The following is a 15,853-nucleotide window of genomic DNA, read 5'->3' as shown; positions in this document are numbered from 1 at the left end:
ACCCAACCAGCAAAGGACAAATCCTACTCAGCAATATTATTTCTTTTTTTCTTTTAACCCTTTTGTGTTTTCTCTTATGATGGGACATGTGTCCTATAGGATTGTACTGATACCGCTGTTCTGCGAGGGCATTTCAGTTGTATGTGCTGTTGTACCCCTAACTAAGACAAAGCTTGAGCAAACCAAGAAAAGAAGTATTACTTAACAATGTCATAAACCTCCTGTGCTTTCTCCTTCTTATATCATATATACAAAGTGATACCCAGCTTTTAAAAACGTTATGAGATCAAGAAGACTTATCCCTGTATTGTCCTGAGATAGCGAAGGTTTTGCCCCATAGGCAACTACCCATAGTGTAGGCTGCTGCTAGTTTCTTTTCTGAATTTCATCCTGCCTGAAAGCAACTTGGAAGCTACAGTGTTGGCTTAGAGCCTTATGAATGCCACAGTGTCTTCTAATTACAGCTTTGCTGCACCTCTTGTTGTCATTTGAATAACACTTCTGTTTTACTGTAGAAACCTTGAAGGCATACATTCAGCTTTGTATGCATAGATACTACACTGGCATGTCTGGTTGTTCACATCCTGTTACAAGTGGATTTTGTTAACTTTAGAAAAAGTGGCATTAATATCCAGTTTCTTAGTCAACTGTAATTTGCGTTGATGCTAGTAATTGTCTCATCCTCACTGTACAAACTAGACTGGATTAGAATGCATGGGCAAAATCTTAATATGGGTTTTCTAGGGCTTCCTTCATTCCTGATCACTGACAGAAGCCATCAGTTATTGTGGTAGTTTGCATACTGTCTTGCTCATGATTGAAATAAAATAACATGACAAATGAGTGAAGAAATCCTAGCTGTTTCCTTATACATTATGTATACACAAATATTTATAGATACAGATTTATCAATCATACCTTCATAACTTAACCAGGCATAAAAACTCTATTCCTTACTTGACCTTTCAGTGCTTTCTTTGACCACTGATAATCTTTGTCATGTTGTTAGAAATATACAATATATACCAATTTAGAAAACTGCTTGCAGAGATCTCTCATGGTTAATATAAAGGGACATTAGTAGGAGGAAACAGTTCTCATTCTCTGTATAGGTGCAGCATTAATAAGTAAATCATGACATAGTGCTAGAGATCCTCAAGAGAAAATTGCCTGTAGTTCACCCAGAACTGTATTGCTTTGTCAGATATACTTGTCTGCACTCTTTTTAAAAGCTCCTGTGAAAGTAATGGGTGTACTGTCCTCAAGGTAAACAGGTTTAGATACAGTACTTACCTAGTCTCCTCCAGGATGTACACTTGCAAGCTAAAGCAATTACTCTATGTCCTACCACCACTGTCCATAGGTATAGCTCCCCATCAAACTATATAGCACACAGCTTTGTAAGGGAAGCATGCTTCCTTGAGAATGAAGTGTACATCAGTGACATACACCCATGGGTGGCTAGTACAAGCCAGGATGCACAGCATGCATCTGTTTCCAGACAGCATTATATGTGAATTTCCTATGGCCAAGTGCAGTGTTGAAACTTTGCTTTCTTTCTGCCACCTGTTTTCTAAGCCTACCTGCATATTTACATTTAGAGAGTGGAATCAGATGGAAATAAACTGTTTTGTAAAGTGAAATCATCTGTCTTCAGTAAACTCCATCTGGCATTTATGGTTTATACACAAACTGCTGCAAGAAGATGCTTAGATAATTAAAACCTCCAAATATAACCTAAGATCAATCTAATTTTCTTTAGAAGTAGTTGCTGCAAAAATCTCTGCCACATCTGGACTCCTAGAGAAGGACAAGGCTATTTGCTATTTATTCTTTTGCTCAAGTTTCCTTTGAAGTGTATCTTGTATACGTGTATGCACAGGTAGTGTGTGCCTGGGATATGTCTGATCCCCAGCCTAAAAAACTGGGGACCATGAGTGTTAAACAGCTCCACTCCACTGGCAGAAAGCTGGGCAGGTCATTCCCCTTCTGCTTAGTCACATCACAACATCACATATAACAGGAGCATTTCCTAGGCTGCTGCTAGTTCATTTTACAAGTACTAATTATATGACAAAAGCAAGACAAAAATAGTGCCACTTCTTATAAATAATGGCATAGTCCAAAAAAGTGTCGTGCCTTTAACATTAAAGGATGTCAGCTGCTCAGTAAGATCTTTGAAAAGACCAAAAAACTAAAAACTCCAAATTGTAACCACAATTCCAAGCATTCAAACAGTGAAGTGCTGTCTTATGTTAATGGGTAGAGCCCGTTGCCAGCCCTCCACCTCTTCCCACTCCCAGATATCCATTTAGTGTCAGTGATACCAATGAAATTTGTAGTTAGCTGCAAAGAGGAGTGATTTGTCCATTTAGCTTCCTTATTTTCCACCTGTAAATGTCAAAGCCTGAGAACAATTCCATTCCTTTAATTCCTAATTGCAGTTTGGGATTGTTCTACCCCCAAGAAGCCCAGTCAGCCCTTCAAGCTTTCGATACACACCACTGACTGGGTGAAATTTTATGTTGTGCTGTTCTCAAAAGCTTTGTCTGAAGCTTTGCATAAAGGATATGAACACATACCCTTTCATATATCAATAATGTATGTATCCCTTCATATATCAATACATAACCTGTGTTATCCATGCTGTTGTACAAGAGCTCTGAAGGACAATGCAGAGATCACAGTTGCATATGTGAAATACAGGGAATCAGGAGTTGTAAGAAAACTTTGCTACCTGACAGGGTCATTTTTTACCTCCTGAATTCCTGTCACTGACTCGATACCACAAAAGGCTTTTGGCAGCCTGTGGCCTGCCTGCTTACAGAAGCAGAAGCCAGCATGTGAATCAGGCTGATGGAGCGTTTGGGGTTTTTTACACTGAGCCTTTGTGCCGCAGGGAATGTGCTGTAATTATCTGCATTCTCTGTACCTATTCACTTTTAATTGAGAGGCCAAGATTGTATTAAAATTGTCATTGTCAAATTGATCCGGTTTATTCTTATTATTTTTAGATGGCTGTATGACAAGTGGGTGGACTAATGACACAGTATTAAGTGGAAGTAAATTTAAGCCATCACACATGCAGAGGGACTGTAATTATGTCTCTCAAAGACATAATATTTGGGTAATCAGTAGAGGAACTTTGACTATTTAAGCACATAGTCAGATACATCACTGATGTTCATGGCATTTCAATGTAAAACACTGCCCAGTTATTATATTAGCATGGATAATTCCTCATTAAATCTACATCACTATAAAACCCCTGTGCTTTGATGGCAAGTATTCTGGTAGGTGCCCCCATGTAACAGTGCCAGCAGAGGGAGGCATGTCAAGGCACTACTCCATTGTGTCCACAGGGAAGGGCGCAAGGATCTTCTCTGTTAGAGTCACATTATTGCAACTGGTGTTTGACAGAAATTTGATGTGGTTTGTTCATTCCCTATATATGCAAAGCTATGGTAATACAGTCTCAATGTATTGAAGGGTGTGTCATAAAAGGAAACAAAACCCCCAAATTCTCTTGCTTGGTAGAGAGGGAGAGAAACTGTATCCTGGTATCATTTACCACTCAAGGAGATGATTTAAAGGTAAAACTTACTTTACTAAGGGATGAACAAGTAGCATCAGGTCTTTTTCTGGTGCTTAGGAACATAAGTCAGGCTCATCTCAATGACATGTAACCATCTTGGTCTGTATCAGGAAGATACCTCCTGACCTAACCTAAGCCCTTTGCTAATGAATTAATGTCAGGCATTTACCTTTAGGTTTTCCTGCAAAGTTCTTCTGATAATTGTTAGAATCCATTCTTCTTGCGTCTCCATTCCCTGGGTCTGTGGCTTAGGTGCCTGTGGCAATCACCCTGTAACAGATTGTAAATCAACCTATTGGAATGGGTTATGAAGGTCTGGAAACGACTGCCTTGTGCTGGAGTACCAGACATGTTAGAAATAAATTGAGGACTTCATTGCTATTAGGTGAATTATGCTGAAAGGCCAGATGCTGTAGGAGTCACAGCTCCATCAAGATCAGATAGAACTTTTGGCTACTGCTAGCTTACTAATTTCAAACCCCAGGAGTAGTTCCTTGACCTAGGCTGCCTGGGATTTTAAGCTGCAATAACAAACTCCTAGAATTTCTTAATACTAATGCTTTCTGCTCAAATTCAGGCAGCTTATTTGGCTTCACGATGAGCATGCTCTTAAAGGGAGACCATGGCAAAAATGTATAAAACCTGTATTTAATACTCAGTAAGTATATTTCAGATAGCTCATGTAGATTGCTCTTTATTAGCTTGTGTCAAATAGGTTTGGCCGAACTGTTTTCCTAGGCATATATATAATGATTTTTCATCTAGTAAATTTGTCTTACATGTTCAGTCCTGATAGTACTCATTTTGAAGGGCAGAACCCCAGTAATATCAGCCAATGATATTACAGTTTCAGATTTTCCAGTGGAGGATAAGCAACAAAAATAGGAGATAAAGAAGGTTAAACTGTATGAAAGCTTAATGGACATACAGTATGTAATTTAATACAAACAAACAGGCATGATTTCTTAGCACTGTCATCATAGCAGTTTACCAAGTAGGTGTTGTTAAATGCATTTTAAATACTGGGAGACTGGGGAAAGGAGATTAAACCACAAGAGGCGAGTAAAGAAACAAGTATGAGAACTTAAATTTCCCACTCCAACTCTATGGTTTAGGAGGAAGTCTGTGATTTAATTTATGCAGAGGTAAATTAGGTAAGATATCTTTGTTCCTGGCAAAAGATATTGCACAGAATATACTGATTTCAGGCAAAGCAGAGAATTGAAGAGATGACACGTGTTCAAATGAGATGTGTATTCCTCAGAAACAGTGGAGAGTAGTGAAAAGGGATCTTCTAATGCTGAATGAGCATGGGGGTTTAATTTCAAAATAGACTATTTGAATTAGCAAGCACTATAATTTTCAAAGGTAATAGCAGCAGAAACCCACGTCTTTAGTTTGATACAGCTCTTCAGGCTTCCTGCATATATTGATATTTGGACATCTGCTAAAATGCGGATGTTGCACAGTCCTTTGGGGGAATTGGTTTTGTGTTAAAATGCTTGTTTGTCGAAAAAATATTTACTAGGACTTCTCCTTTTTTTGTCTGTCTTGCCCTTGAATTATTCAAAACCCAAGTCAACAGAATCCCCTTTTAAATGCAAAGGCGAGATTGACATTTTTATGCCAAATAGGGGAACAGAATGGCAAAATTATAGTTTTATACTCTATTAAGTGGCAGTTGATTTCTTTTTAGCTGTATTTTGATACTCTCATTTTATTCTCATTCATGGTAATGCTAGATGTATCTCTAGGCTTGTATAGAGTTACAGCTGAGACTTAGCAAAGAGAATTTATTTGCTTGTAATGGAATCTAGAGTTGATGTGCCTTCATTTTTCACTAAGATGAACAAAGGCAGCAGAACTTGGTTTCATGGAGTCTATAATCTTCCCTGCTCTGCAACAAGCAGTGCCAAAATGTTAGGAGACTAATTAATGTCATTTTGTGTCAAAGTGTTTCTGCAATTGTGTAAATGACTTTTTCCATGGGGCCATAAAGGTAAAGACTTTCTATCAGATGTGATATTTCCTGCCCTAAAGCGCTCGTGTTTTAGCCACGAGCAAATTCTTTCTGTGTGCTATTTGGCAGTTATTTCTCTAGTGTTCAGCAGAAAGAGCTCCATTTTAACATGCAACTAAAACAGTGAGCCTGAAGCCACCCATGGAAATTCACATCTTTTAGAGAGTAATAGTCTAAAACCTCCAAAATGATATTTCTGCATTTCACAGAACCATACATTATGCTGATGCAAGAAAAACAACGTAACTACTGCCTGTCTTGAGGGCTTTCTTATATGGCCTGAGTCAGGCCTGTCTGTGTTGCTTATATTTATTCTGATTTGTGCCATATTAGCCATGAAGTTGCAGATGCTTAGGCCTCAGTGTGTTTAGGTTTCTAATTAACACTAATGTCTGCATTTCTATTGTTGACCAAGCTAGTTAAGCTGAATATAGTGAATGTATATGAGGTATATGTATATGTATATAGCATACAATATGAGGCTGCCCTCAGCACAGGTACACTTTCTGGAACAGTAGGCAAAACATTAATATCTATACATTTTATTTCTTATTGGTTATTCAGTGGAAATAAGAGCCCTCCCTTCCTACAGAGGTTGTTGTGAGGATTCTGTATTCAATATGTTTGCTCCAGAATTACCTGAAGTAACAAAGTATGCACTGCTGTCATTTAGAACTCGTTCTTATGTGTGACTCTTAAATCAGAGTCTCAAGAACCTGTATCAAAAGCAGGCACCACTGGAAATTGTCCCTTTAATTCTCATCTTGCAGAAACTCAGCCTCAGGCTGGTTGTGTGCATCTTACACATCTGACCTGTGGCACCAAGTGATGGCCATGATCAGAGATGTTTCCCTATCATTAATTGTGATGATAACTTTAATTATTTTCAAGTTTACGTGATTTAATGTTGGCTTGTGTTTCTTGTGACTAAAACATGTTCAAGACCACTTCTCCAGATGACATTTTGGACGCTCTCTGCTCTCTAACATAATTTATAGCATACAAGATGCTTTCTTGGTAATAGCATTTTTCAGCTTATGCTGTGTCATACACCAATATAATGATAATTAGGAATCTCAGAGATAAAATGATCAATTGTGCAAAATTATATTCACTGTATTGAAGTGAAATGAACTTTTCTTTTAGGGGGGCAAGATTCCTATCAGATGGACATCACCAGAAGCCATTGCATATCGGAAGTTCACATCAGCCAGTGATGCATGGAGCTATGGAATCGTCCTCTGGGAGGTGATGTCTTATGGAGAGAGACCATACTGGGAGATGTCCAACCAGGATGTGAGTGTATTGTTATCTGAGTTATGTTCTTCAAATACGGGTTCAAGCTGTGAAAGGAAGTGAAGCATAATGAAACCAGGTGGCTCTGAGTTTTTGACGTTGACATTGAATAAGATGTAGAAATAAAGATCTCTAAATCTCCCTGGTCAAGTAGAAGTTCTCATGAACTTAACAAAAAGCCACGATCTTTGTAGCAGGGTATTTTGGACCTCTGAAGGAAACACAATAGAGAATTTCATCATGGTAGTGGTTTTCCGTAGGATGATTCCAACAATTCCACTGCAATGAGATCATTACTTTTTGCATTCCTTAGGTTATTGTTAGAAAACCCTCCTAAATTTCTGTTGATCCCTTTTGGTTCCACTTGTATAATATTCTGTAGAAGTTTTCTGTACATGTCAAATACACAGAATCAATTGTCTTTGGTGCTTGTGAAAATGAGAAGCAAAGCATCTCTACTAAGAGTTTAATGAAACCAAGATACTTCTGGAAGTAATCAAGGGATAAAATAGAGAAGTAGAATGATCTGATTAGGAGACTTCCAATACAGGCTTCTTTGCAACATTAGTAAACTGTCCAAGCCTGCAATCAAAATGATTAATGGATCTCTCCCAGTATTTTTGCAAGAAGTATAACCTTTCCCCAAATAAGATTTTTATTGTGTCTATTTTGGGATCTTTCTCTGTGGTATTATTTATCCTACATTTATTCCACAGGAGTTACTTACAAACTGAATTATCTGCAGTAGAGTCACTAACACAGATTTTCCAAGGGGTTGGTATAAAATGTCAGCAGTGCTACATTAAAAAAGTCAGTAATACAGTTGTCAGACATTTTCTCAACTACTTTATGAGGAAAAAGAGAAGAAAACTTCCTTTGAAATGAGTACCCCTGGAACCCAAGTCTCTGCAAAAAAACTTGTATTTCTTAGCCATGAATGTGCTTTTCCGTTGTTTTTAGAGATTAAGAGTATGTGTTACATAAGCTGATATAAGCAGAATGCCTTTAATAGTATTGTATTAAAATCAGAAACAGAAGGGTTAACCTGTTTATGTGCCACTGCTTAAACCATGGCCTGTTTTCCTATCCCTGTTCTGATTTAGAATACTTTGTCCTGATTTTGTATTAACCAATCCAGATAAAAAGGTGAGGATTACAGAATATGGCTTTATCACTGCTAGGAAGCCTTTAAATACAACCTTTTCACTAGGGTATAACACCTATTGCTCAGTCCTGCAGCCTCTATTACGCTTGAATAAACCCCCAATGTATACAATGATGTAGTAGATACAATAAGAATATATACAATGATGCAGTAGATACAATAAGAATATATACAATGATGCAATATCGCATCATTGTATTACAAAGCTTCATAACAATGTAAATTCTATGCTGGCTTCTTTGTCAATCTAGACAAATGGTAGAAGGATTGGGCCTACCGTGCATAGTAGTGTACAGTTATCCTCATGGTAAGTTTGAACAGCATTTTCTGGCCGTGCAAGATAGTCCACAAGACCTCCTATCTATCAGTTCAGGGTGTCCCATGAGAGGCTGAATTGGTTTTCTGCCAAGTGCAGTGCCCACTGGTGAGTGTGGAAAGTGTGTGTTGCTAAGGGTGATCAGATGAGAGATATTCAAGACCTTTTGAAGTCTGACATAGTTAAACAAGCACCCCACTAACTGTAGCTTTTGTTTATGGATGTAGTTCAATCAAGTGTGAGTTTTGAAGATGCTATCAAGACTCTCACCTTCTTCAAAGTCACATACTGTATCTTAACTCCCCTTTCTGTATGCCTAATTTACTGCCTGGTTTACTTTGCAGATAAACCAGAGGCATTACATTGACAAGACAATTAGTGAATAAACACATTTGTTTAAACACAGAATGTCCATGTTAATGTGGTTCTCAGAGCTGATAAAAACAAGTTAAGTGCCTTTAAGGTTCCAAAAACTTTTATCCTTGTGCAGGTGATCAAGGCTGTTGATGAAGGGTACCGCTTGCCACCTCCTATGGACTGCCCAGCTGCCTTGTATCAGCTGATGCTGGACTGCTGGCAGAAAGACAGAAACAACAGACCCAAGTTTGAGCAGATTGTCAGCATCCTGGATAAGCTGATCCGTAATCCCAGCAGTCTGAAGATAATCACCAATGCGGCGGCAAGGTGACATATTAGATCTTACATTGCACATACATAAATGTCTTTGATTTCTTCGTCTTCCATGATTAGAATTTGTTCACCCTCTTTTTCAGCTTTTAACTGTAGCTGTTTGTAAGCTTGAAAGCTGGAGAAAGCTTCCAGGCTATTGGGTTTGGAGGTTTTCATGTTATTATTTTATTATTATTATTGTTATTTTTATTCTTGATTTGCTATTATTTATTCTAATTGTGAAAGCTGTTATGCTGAGGTTATGAAACCCACTGTAAGACTGAGCAGAGGTTTATGGGGAAAAATGCAAAAGGCAGATTTAGCCATCATAGAATGGTTTGGGTAGGAAGGGACCTTAAAGACCATCTAGTTCAAATCCCCCAGTCACGGGCAGGGACACCTTCCAGAGATGGGGCAGCCACAACTTCTCTGGGAAACCTCTTGCATTGTCTCATCACCCTCATAGCAATGAACTTCTTCCTTATGTTTAATCTAAGTCTACCATCTTTCTGTTTAAGGTCATTTGCCCTTGTCCTGTCACTACATGGCATTATAAAAAGTCCTCCAGCTTTATTGTAGGTACCCTTTAGGTACTGAAAGGCTGCTAGATGTTCTTACGCAGATTTGGAAACCCCTGATCACCCCCATGTAACCATTGCTAAAACTGACTAATTTCAAACCTCAGATGTGTCTGAAAAGCTGCAGCCAGTTCTGTACCCTCTTTGTGTCCTGCAGATGGGCATGGCTGGCAGGTTATAAGTGCCCCTTCTGCAGTGGGAGCCAGTGATGTTGCTGGCCAGGGATGGAACACTGGAGGTCCAGCATTGGTTTCTGTCAGACTGACAGAGAAAAATGAGGAGCTAGACTTAAAATGGGTTGGATCTTGCTGTATCCTTATGTGCAGAAATGTGTAACTGATACAGAAGGGTGGTGAGTCAGGGCAGCTCCTCGAGCAGACATGCAGTCGGATCCCTGCCAGTATCCTTGTGCTGTCAGCAGCTGGAAAGGGACAGGCATTGCTGCAGAGGTAAAACACTCTGCGATTCAGCCCAGAGGGCCCATGGGGTTACACTGGCTCAAACGTCTGCTCTCAGTTGTTATTTGAGGCTGTAGTACTCCCACAGCACCTCTCCTCATACCTGTAATAAGCAATTAATCTACATTATAGAGGTCCCAGCTCTCTTTTACCCATGTCTGTGGTGCTACTGGAAGAATGCTGAAGCTTTATGCCCACCATGTGCTGAAAGGTGTTCAGAATATACTTGGTCAGGAAAAATGTTTAAGCTGACGATGTCTGTTGCAGAAGCAAAGCCTGTCTCTTCTTACAGATTTTAGGACTGATGTTTGTTTAAAATAGTCACAGCACTGTTGTATCTTATTTAAAAACACATTGCTGGAGGTGCATAGGATATCCTTGTCCTGCGATACGTTACTGTTAACTGACTCCAACTGAAGGATCTCTATGTGCTTGATTGTACATCTGATTCCAGGCCGTAGCCCAGGCACGTTTTATACTAATGCCTCATAGGAATACAGGAGGGAAGTAAAAGTCTTCAGTTCTGTATTTCCCTTTCAGTTTTCTATCCCCTCTGGCCACTCCATGGCATCTAATCATTTCTTGGTACCCGAGGGATTGTTTTTATCCTTATTGATCATCTCTTTGCAGACCATTCTACCTGCATGTGAACATTACATTGACAAAAGGGTTTTGTAACCTCAGCACAGCAAATGTTTTGTAATACCTTTCCTGGTGTAATGTTTCATCTCACATTCACATGAAAATTCCTTTTCTATTCCTTGTCAAGTACAGAGAATGGCTGATTTATTTCTTACCTGTCAAAACTCACTTGTTAATCAGGTGGACACCTTAAGCTCTTGCTAGCAAGACTTGTGCTGGTTATGGGCACATGAGTGTTTTGTGCCTTTTAGGCTGCCTGGAGTTACCTAGTTCTGTAAAAGGCTGTAGGTACAGAACTCGATACACAAGCAATGATACAAGTCATGCAGTTTCCTAAAGCATAACCTCATGATGTTTTTACTTGATTTATGTCTTGCTGTTCTTTCCTGTTTTCTGAGCATAACAGAGTCCTTAGGTTGTTTGGATATCTTTAGGGTGGAAGTGAGTTCATAGTTCTTCCAGTTTTGATCAAGTTCATTATTTTTCTCCTTGAGTTTATGGTTCTTTAGTCCACTGTGTATTAATCCACATTTGTGAACGTTTCGTGCAGATACAAAGCAGATGGAAAGTTTTCTCAACTTGAGTAGGAGAGACAGAATCACTTCACCCACCTGCTAGCCAGTTGGTGAGGTTGTGGTCTGAAAGGGCTTATTAGTTGCTGTTTCATTTATATGGGGGGAGAAAGGTAACCCAAGAGTCACGCAACTGGAAATACTTTATATACACTACAAATCTTAAACATACTCCTAACATTTCATTTTCTTTGTTTCTTTTTCTTTTTCCACTTATTTATATTTCTGGGGTTTTTTTCTTATCTATATTTCTGATTCTGATCATACATATATGTAAAAGATCAGGATTATATATGTAATATATATCTATGACGGCTCTCTAGAATTACAAAGTCTATTACCATTTTACATATATGAATTTTACTCTTACACAGCCATTCGAAACAAAGATACTGAAAACACAGTGTATAATTAGAAATACATTTAAAGCATTTCTGTGTCCCAAAGTGAATTAAGCTGTTGGAGGATAGTGTGACTTTGAGATATAAGGCTTGTGATATGGTATTATGGCAGCTTTCCTGTAACTGCTGTGTATGTTCACATCTGTGATGTAGGTGTGACTCAAGTCCCTTAGTCTTCATGAGCTTGCTATAAAATGGGAATAGTCTAGTTAATCCACAACATCTGCTAAGAAAAATTATTTAAAAATAAAATGAAAAATGTGTTTAATTCCAACACACGATTTTTATAGAAATTCTGGATTTCTGTGAGGTCTCCAATTGCTTTCAAGACTATCAAGGAATCCACATGAAAAAACCCAACCTGCTTCTGTATTTGCTTTTGTTTCTGTATAACCTTTTGGTAAAGTGAAAATCACTGGGGTGTTCTTTCTAATACTGCAAGCACATATTTAGGAAAGGAGGAAAGAATTATATTGCAAATAAGGGGAGAAAACCAGCTGAGAATTCAGGATTTATCCTTATTAAGTGGTCTGTGGCCCTGTATTTGGGTGTGTATTTCTGGCTGTATTAATAGTTATATCTAAGTGCAAGGACTGCAAGAATTTGTCTGGTATATCAAATGCAGAAAATCAAAAGCTGATCCTCTTCCTTGTAGCAAAGATCATTATTTTCCAGTCACTTAGAATTAACAGCTGACAGTTTTGTTAGTTTCTTTGGGTCTTCACAGGTACTTAGTTTGCATTGCAAATTGGGAGGAGGGTCTCAGAGACAGCAGGTTTTAATGGGACATTCATCATTCACTGTTCATATCTAGCCCAAGCATGTGACATGGAGAAGTCTTTAGCATGTCTTCGGAAGATGTTATCATTTCAAAGGCAGCTGTGTTATTTGGGCTTAAAACTGTTATTTTGTTTAGCTGGCTTTTCTATGTCTCTGACAATTTAAATTACCTTCCACACAGGAGGATTAATTAGCAAGTTTGCCCCAAATCTTTGAAGATGAAGGTGTTACTTACAGGCTAACCAGTAGCTGTTAATAGGATTCAGCATCTGTTTCTTCTGGCATGGCACTACCTTTAGTATGAAATACATGGAAAAGACAGAGCATGTTCAGCAAAGGCAGTAAGCTTCAGTAAAGCCAATTGGTTTCATAATAGAGACAGGACACTCTTGCACTTCATAGACACCTCCCTCTGCTCTCCAAGCACTGCTTGCAGCATCAGCCAGCCAAGTGGCTTTCAGTCAGTCCTTCAGTTTAAGATAACTTTTAAAGAAGGAAAAACTGATTTTATGCTCTAACGTATAGAAGCTTCTGAAACAGAGCTTTCTTTTGTCATTTGTAATGTCAAGCATTCATTTTAGTCCACTCATCTGCTGTGGATAACACTATAAATGCTAAGTGTTGCAAAGGGTGGGATTTCTGAATATGCATATGAAGTCAAAAGCTGATTCAAAGTATGTAACTATATTGGAAAGGAAAAAAAGGCATTATTCTGGATTGTACTGCAGCACTGGTGGTAAATTTGGTTTCAGATCTCTAATGTGTCAAAGTTCTGCATTTATAATGCAAATTCTATTGCTATTGTTATTGAAAGCAGGAAAGGCTAGGAAAAATCAAGAAAACTGCTTATTTTCAGAAAAAGCATAGCTGAAATTCTTTTAATATAGTCCAGGAAATGTAGGGGCCAGGGGCAGTTACTTTTCCTGGTGAAAATATGAACGTGAAAATGCGTATAGATAATTCCTTGCGTGTTCTTTCACTTATTAGCAAGTTGTTTACAACCCTATCCTGGTTTCCTTGACTTGGATGTGGTGTTTGAATTATTCACCAGAGCAATTTCAGGAGGATCTGTTGTTTGTGGGTAGTTAGTTGCGAGTATTCCCTGCTAAGCATGTGCTTTGTTGCCCGTTATTGTGTTGCTCTCAGCGGTGTCAAGTGTAATACTTGCTCTCAATGTCCAGAGGCATCATTTGCAATGTAAAATCTAAGTTTGGTTCTCACAAAGTTTGTTTCCACTTAAAATCTGATGATTCAGTGGAAACTCTCTAATACACTAGCTTGGTAGGGTATCTATGGAAATTAAGCTCAAAAGGAGCAGTGAACAGGTCAAATAAAAAATTCAGGCTGCTTTATTATGCAGCATAATTCGAGCCCTGTTTTTACAATAATATTTGCAACAAAACAACTATTTCTGTTGGCTGAACATTTTGTTGAAGTGTTCTCTTGTGTTGCCATTCAGGTCAGAAGGCTTCAGATGCTTGACATTCATTGCTGACCTGCTTGAGTGTTGTTTGCTTGTCCCTATTAGGACCTTCTAGACTAGAGAGATGAAGGAAGGAGATTTCAGTTTTACTTGGAGCATTTCAGAGAGGGTTTATGTTTTGAGGTTGTCCAGGCGCTAACAACCCAGTCTGGTTTTGGCCGAAGGCTGTGTAATGCAAGCCTACGTGTGAATATTTAGCCTCGTTCAAAACCCAGCAACAATATAATCCGTGACCTAAAATGGACTTCTTGCTGTAAAAGAATTCAAGTAATGTAAGCTTACAATGCTAGCTCTCTTTTCTGAAGTCTGTGAAACATAAAATAGTGAATTTATGGAGGAGGGGGGAAACTTTACTATGAAGTCAAATGGAAGATTAAATTATATTCCTTGGTGTCTCATCGTATTTTGGGTTGGGTGAGGAATCCGGGGCTTAAATTGAGGAGATTTTTAGGGACTTGAGCTAGTTAGCATGCTAGAGGCAGAAAAACCCTATTTTCACCTGCCTTTTCCCAGCAGTCATTAATACCATGCCTGAGGCAGACACGAATAGACCATTGTTCCTTCAAAGTTCCCAGTCGCTGGCGCTCGCTGTTAACTGGGACAGTAAAACATCTATTTGCAGTTTCACACCTCTAATTTGACTCTGCTGGTGAAGCTCAGACGAGAATTCACTGCAGACCGGGTTGGGTACTGTATAATTCCAATGGTAGCATCAGCGGGTGGCCCAATCGTGAGCGTTTGCTGCTCCCTGTGATTTCGAGGGGGGGTTTGTTCTGCTGTTCTCAGCTCCATGTGCTGGGTTTACAATGTGAAGCCCTCGTTAGAGTTAATGGCAGGTCTGCGCTGGAAATGCTGGTAAAGAAACGGCACAGAGCCATTGCCTGATGCTGCGAACACCGCTGCAAAAGGCTGTAGGAATTTACAATGCGGCCAAATGTGAGATGTAAGGGCAAATCATGTACACCAAAAGGGAGATGCAAGAGCCAGGAAAGCATTTTAAGAGCTCTCGGAGGCATTTTTCTCTCCCGCTTGTAAAGAGCCTGTAGACTGTCCTAACAATAATGACTGATTGCTGTTAAGGGTCTGTCTCTGGGCCAGCTAGGAATCCCAGGAAGTGGCCATGTGATGTTGCTTTTGTGGCTTAAAAGCACGGCTTAAGCTGTATGATGAGGAAAAGAAAACCATGTCAGCAGTGTGCTGGTGTTTTTGTCTTCAGTGGTTTGGTGGTGGGAACAAGTAAAATTGAGGAGCATGGTATACCTAGAGCCATATGATTTATTACCTCACTGGGACACTGAAAGGATATAAGCCCATTGAAAAGCATGTTCTAAAGGAGTAGGGAAGGCAGAAGGACTGACCTATGTGGCAGCTGACATTTTACCTGTGCTTTATCCTAGAGCAAGCTGTGTTTTTTTTGCCAGCAGGCAACATGGAGCTAGAAGATAAGTGCAGGATGATGTCTAGAGAGGTTTAGTTCTTTGCAGAAGGCCATCAGGCTCACCTGCATTCTTTTCCCTGTTGGTTATTTGTGTTATCCCTCTTCATTTCTTCAGCTCTCTTAACTTCAAAGAGTAGTCAGGACCTCCTTATTCTGAGGGTGTGCATGCATCATGTGTAGCCCCTTGGGAAAAGCAAATGTCACCCTAGGAGTTGAAATGTATTTTAGGACTTAAGTTGCAGATTTTGCTAAGAGTGCCTTAAAGATTAGTATGAAGATGTGGAACTCCAAAGATTCTTATCTTTAAGGTCCAGGGATAATCAAGTAAACACAATGACTACTTCTCCTTGGTATGTCATTTATTTACTAGTCTCCTGTTAATACACATGTGTACTTAGGATACTGCTTGAGGCAGAAGATAAAACTGAAGTTTGCTTTGT

General features: G+C 39.1%; 1 protein-coding gene across 1 annotated transcript in view; it reads left to right on the top strand.

Annotated features, from left to right (window-relative positions):
• EPHA3 (EPH receptor A3) overlaps positions 1–15,853 on the top strand; it is a 132,738-nt gene that overhangs the window by 110,560 nt on the left and 6,325 nt on the right. Inside the window, exons 12-13 of the mRNA XM_034074459.1 lie at positions 6,762–6,911; positions 8,883–9,076. Coding sequence (XP_033930350.1) covers positions 6,762–6,911; positions 8,883–9,076 — 344 coding nt within the window. The remainder of the gene's footprint in view (positions 1–6,761; positions 6,912–8,882; positions 9,077–15,853) is intronic.

The sequence above is a fragment of the Melopsittacus undulatus genome, chromosome 2 (assembly GCF_012275295.1).
Source record: "Melopsittacus undulatus isolate bMelUnd1 chromosome 2, bMelUnd1.mat.Z, whole genome shotgun sequence".
Taxonomy (NCBI): Eukaryota; Metazoa; Chordata; class Aves; order Psittaciformes; family Psittaculidae; genus Melopsittacus; species Melopsittacus undulatus.
This window is presented reverse-complemented; position numbering and strand designations above follow the sequence as displayed.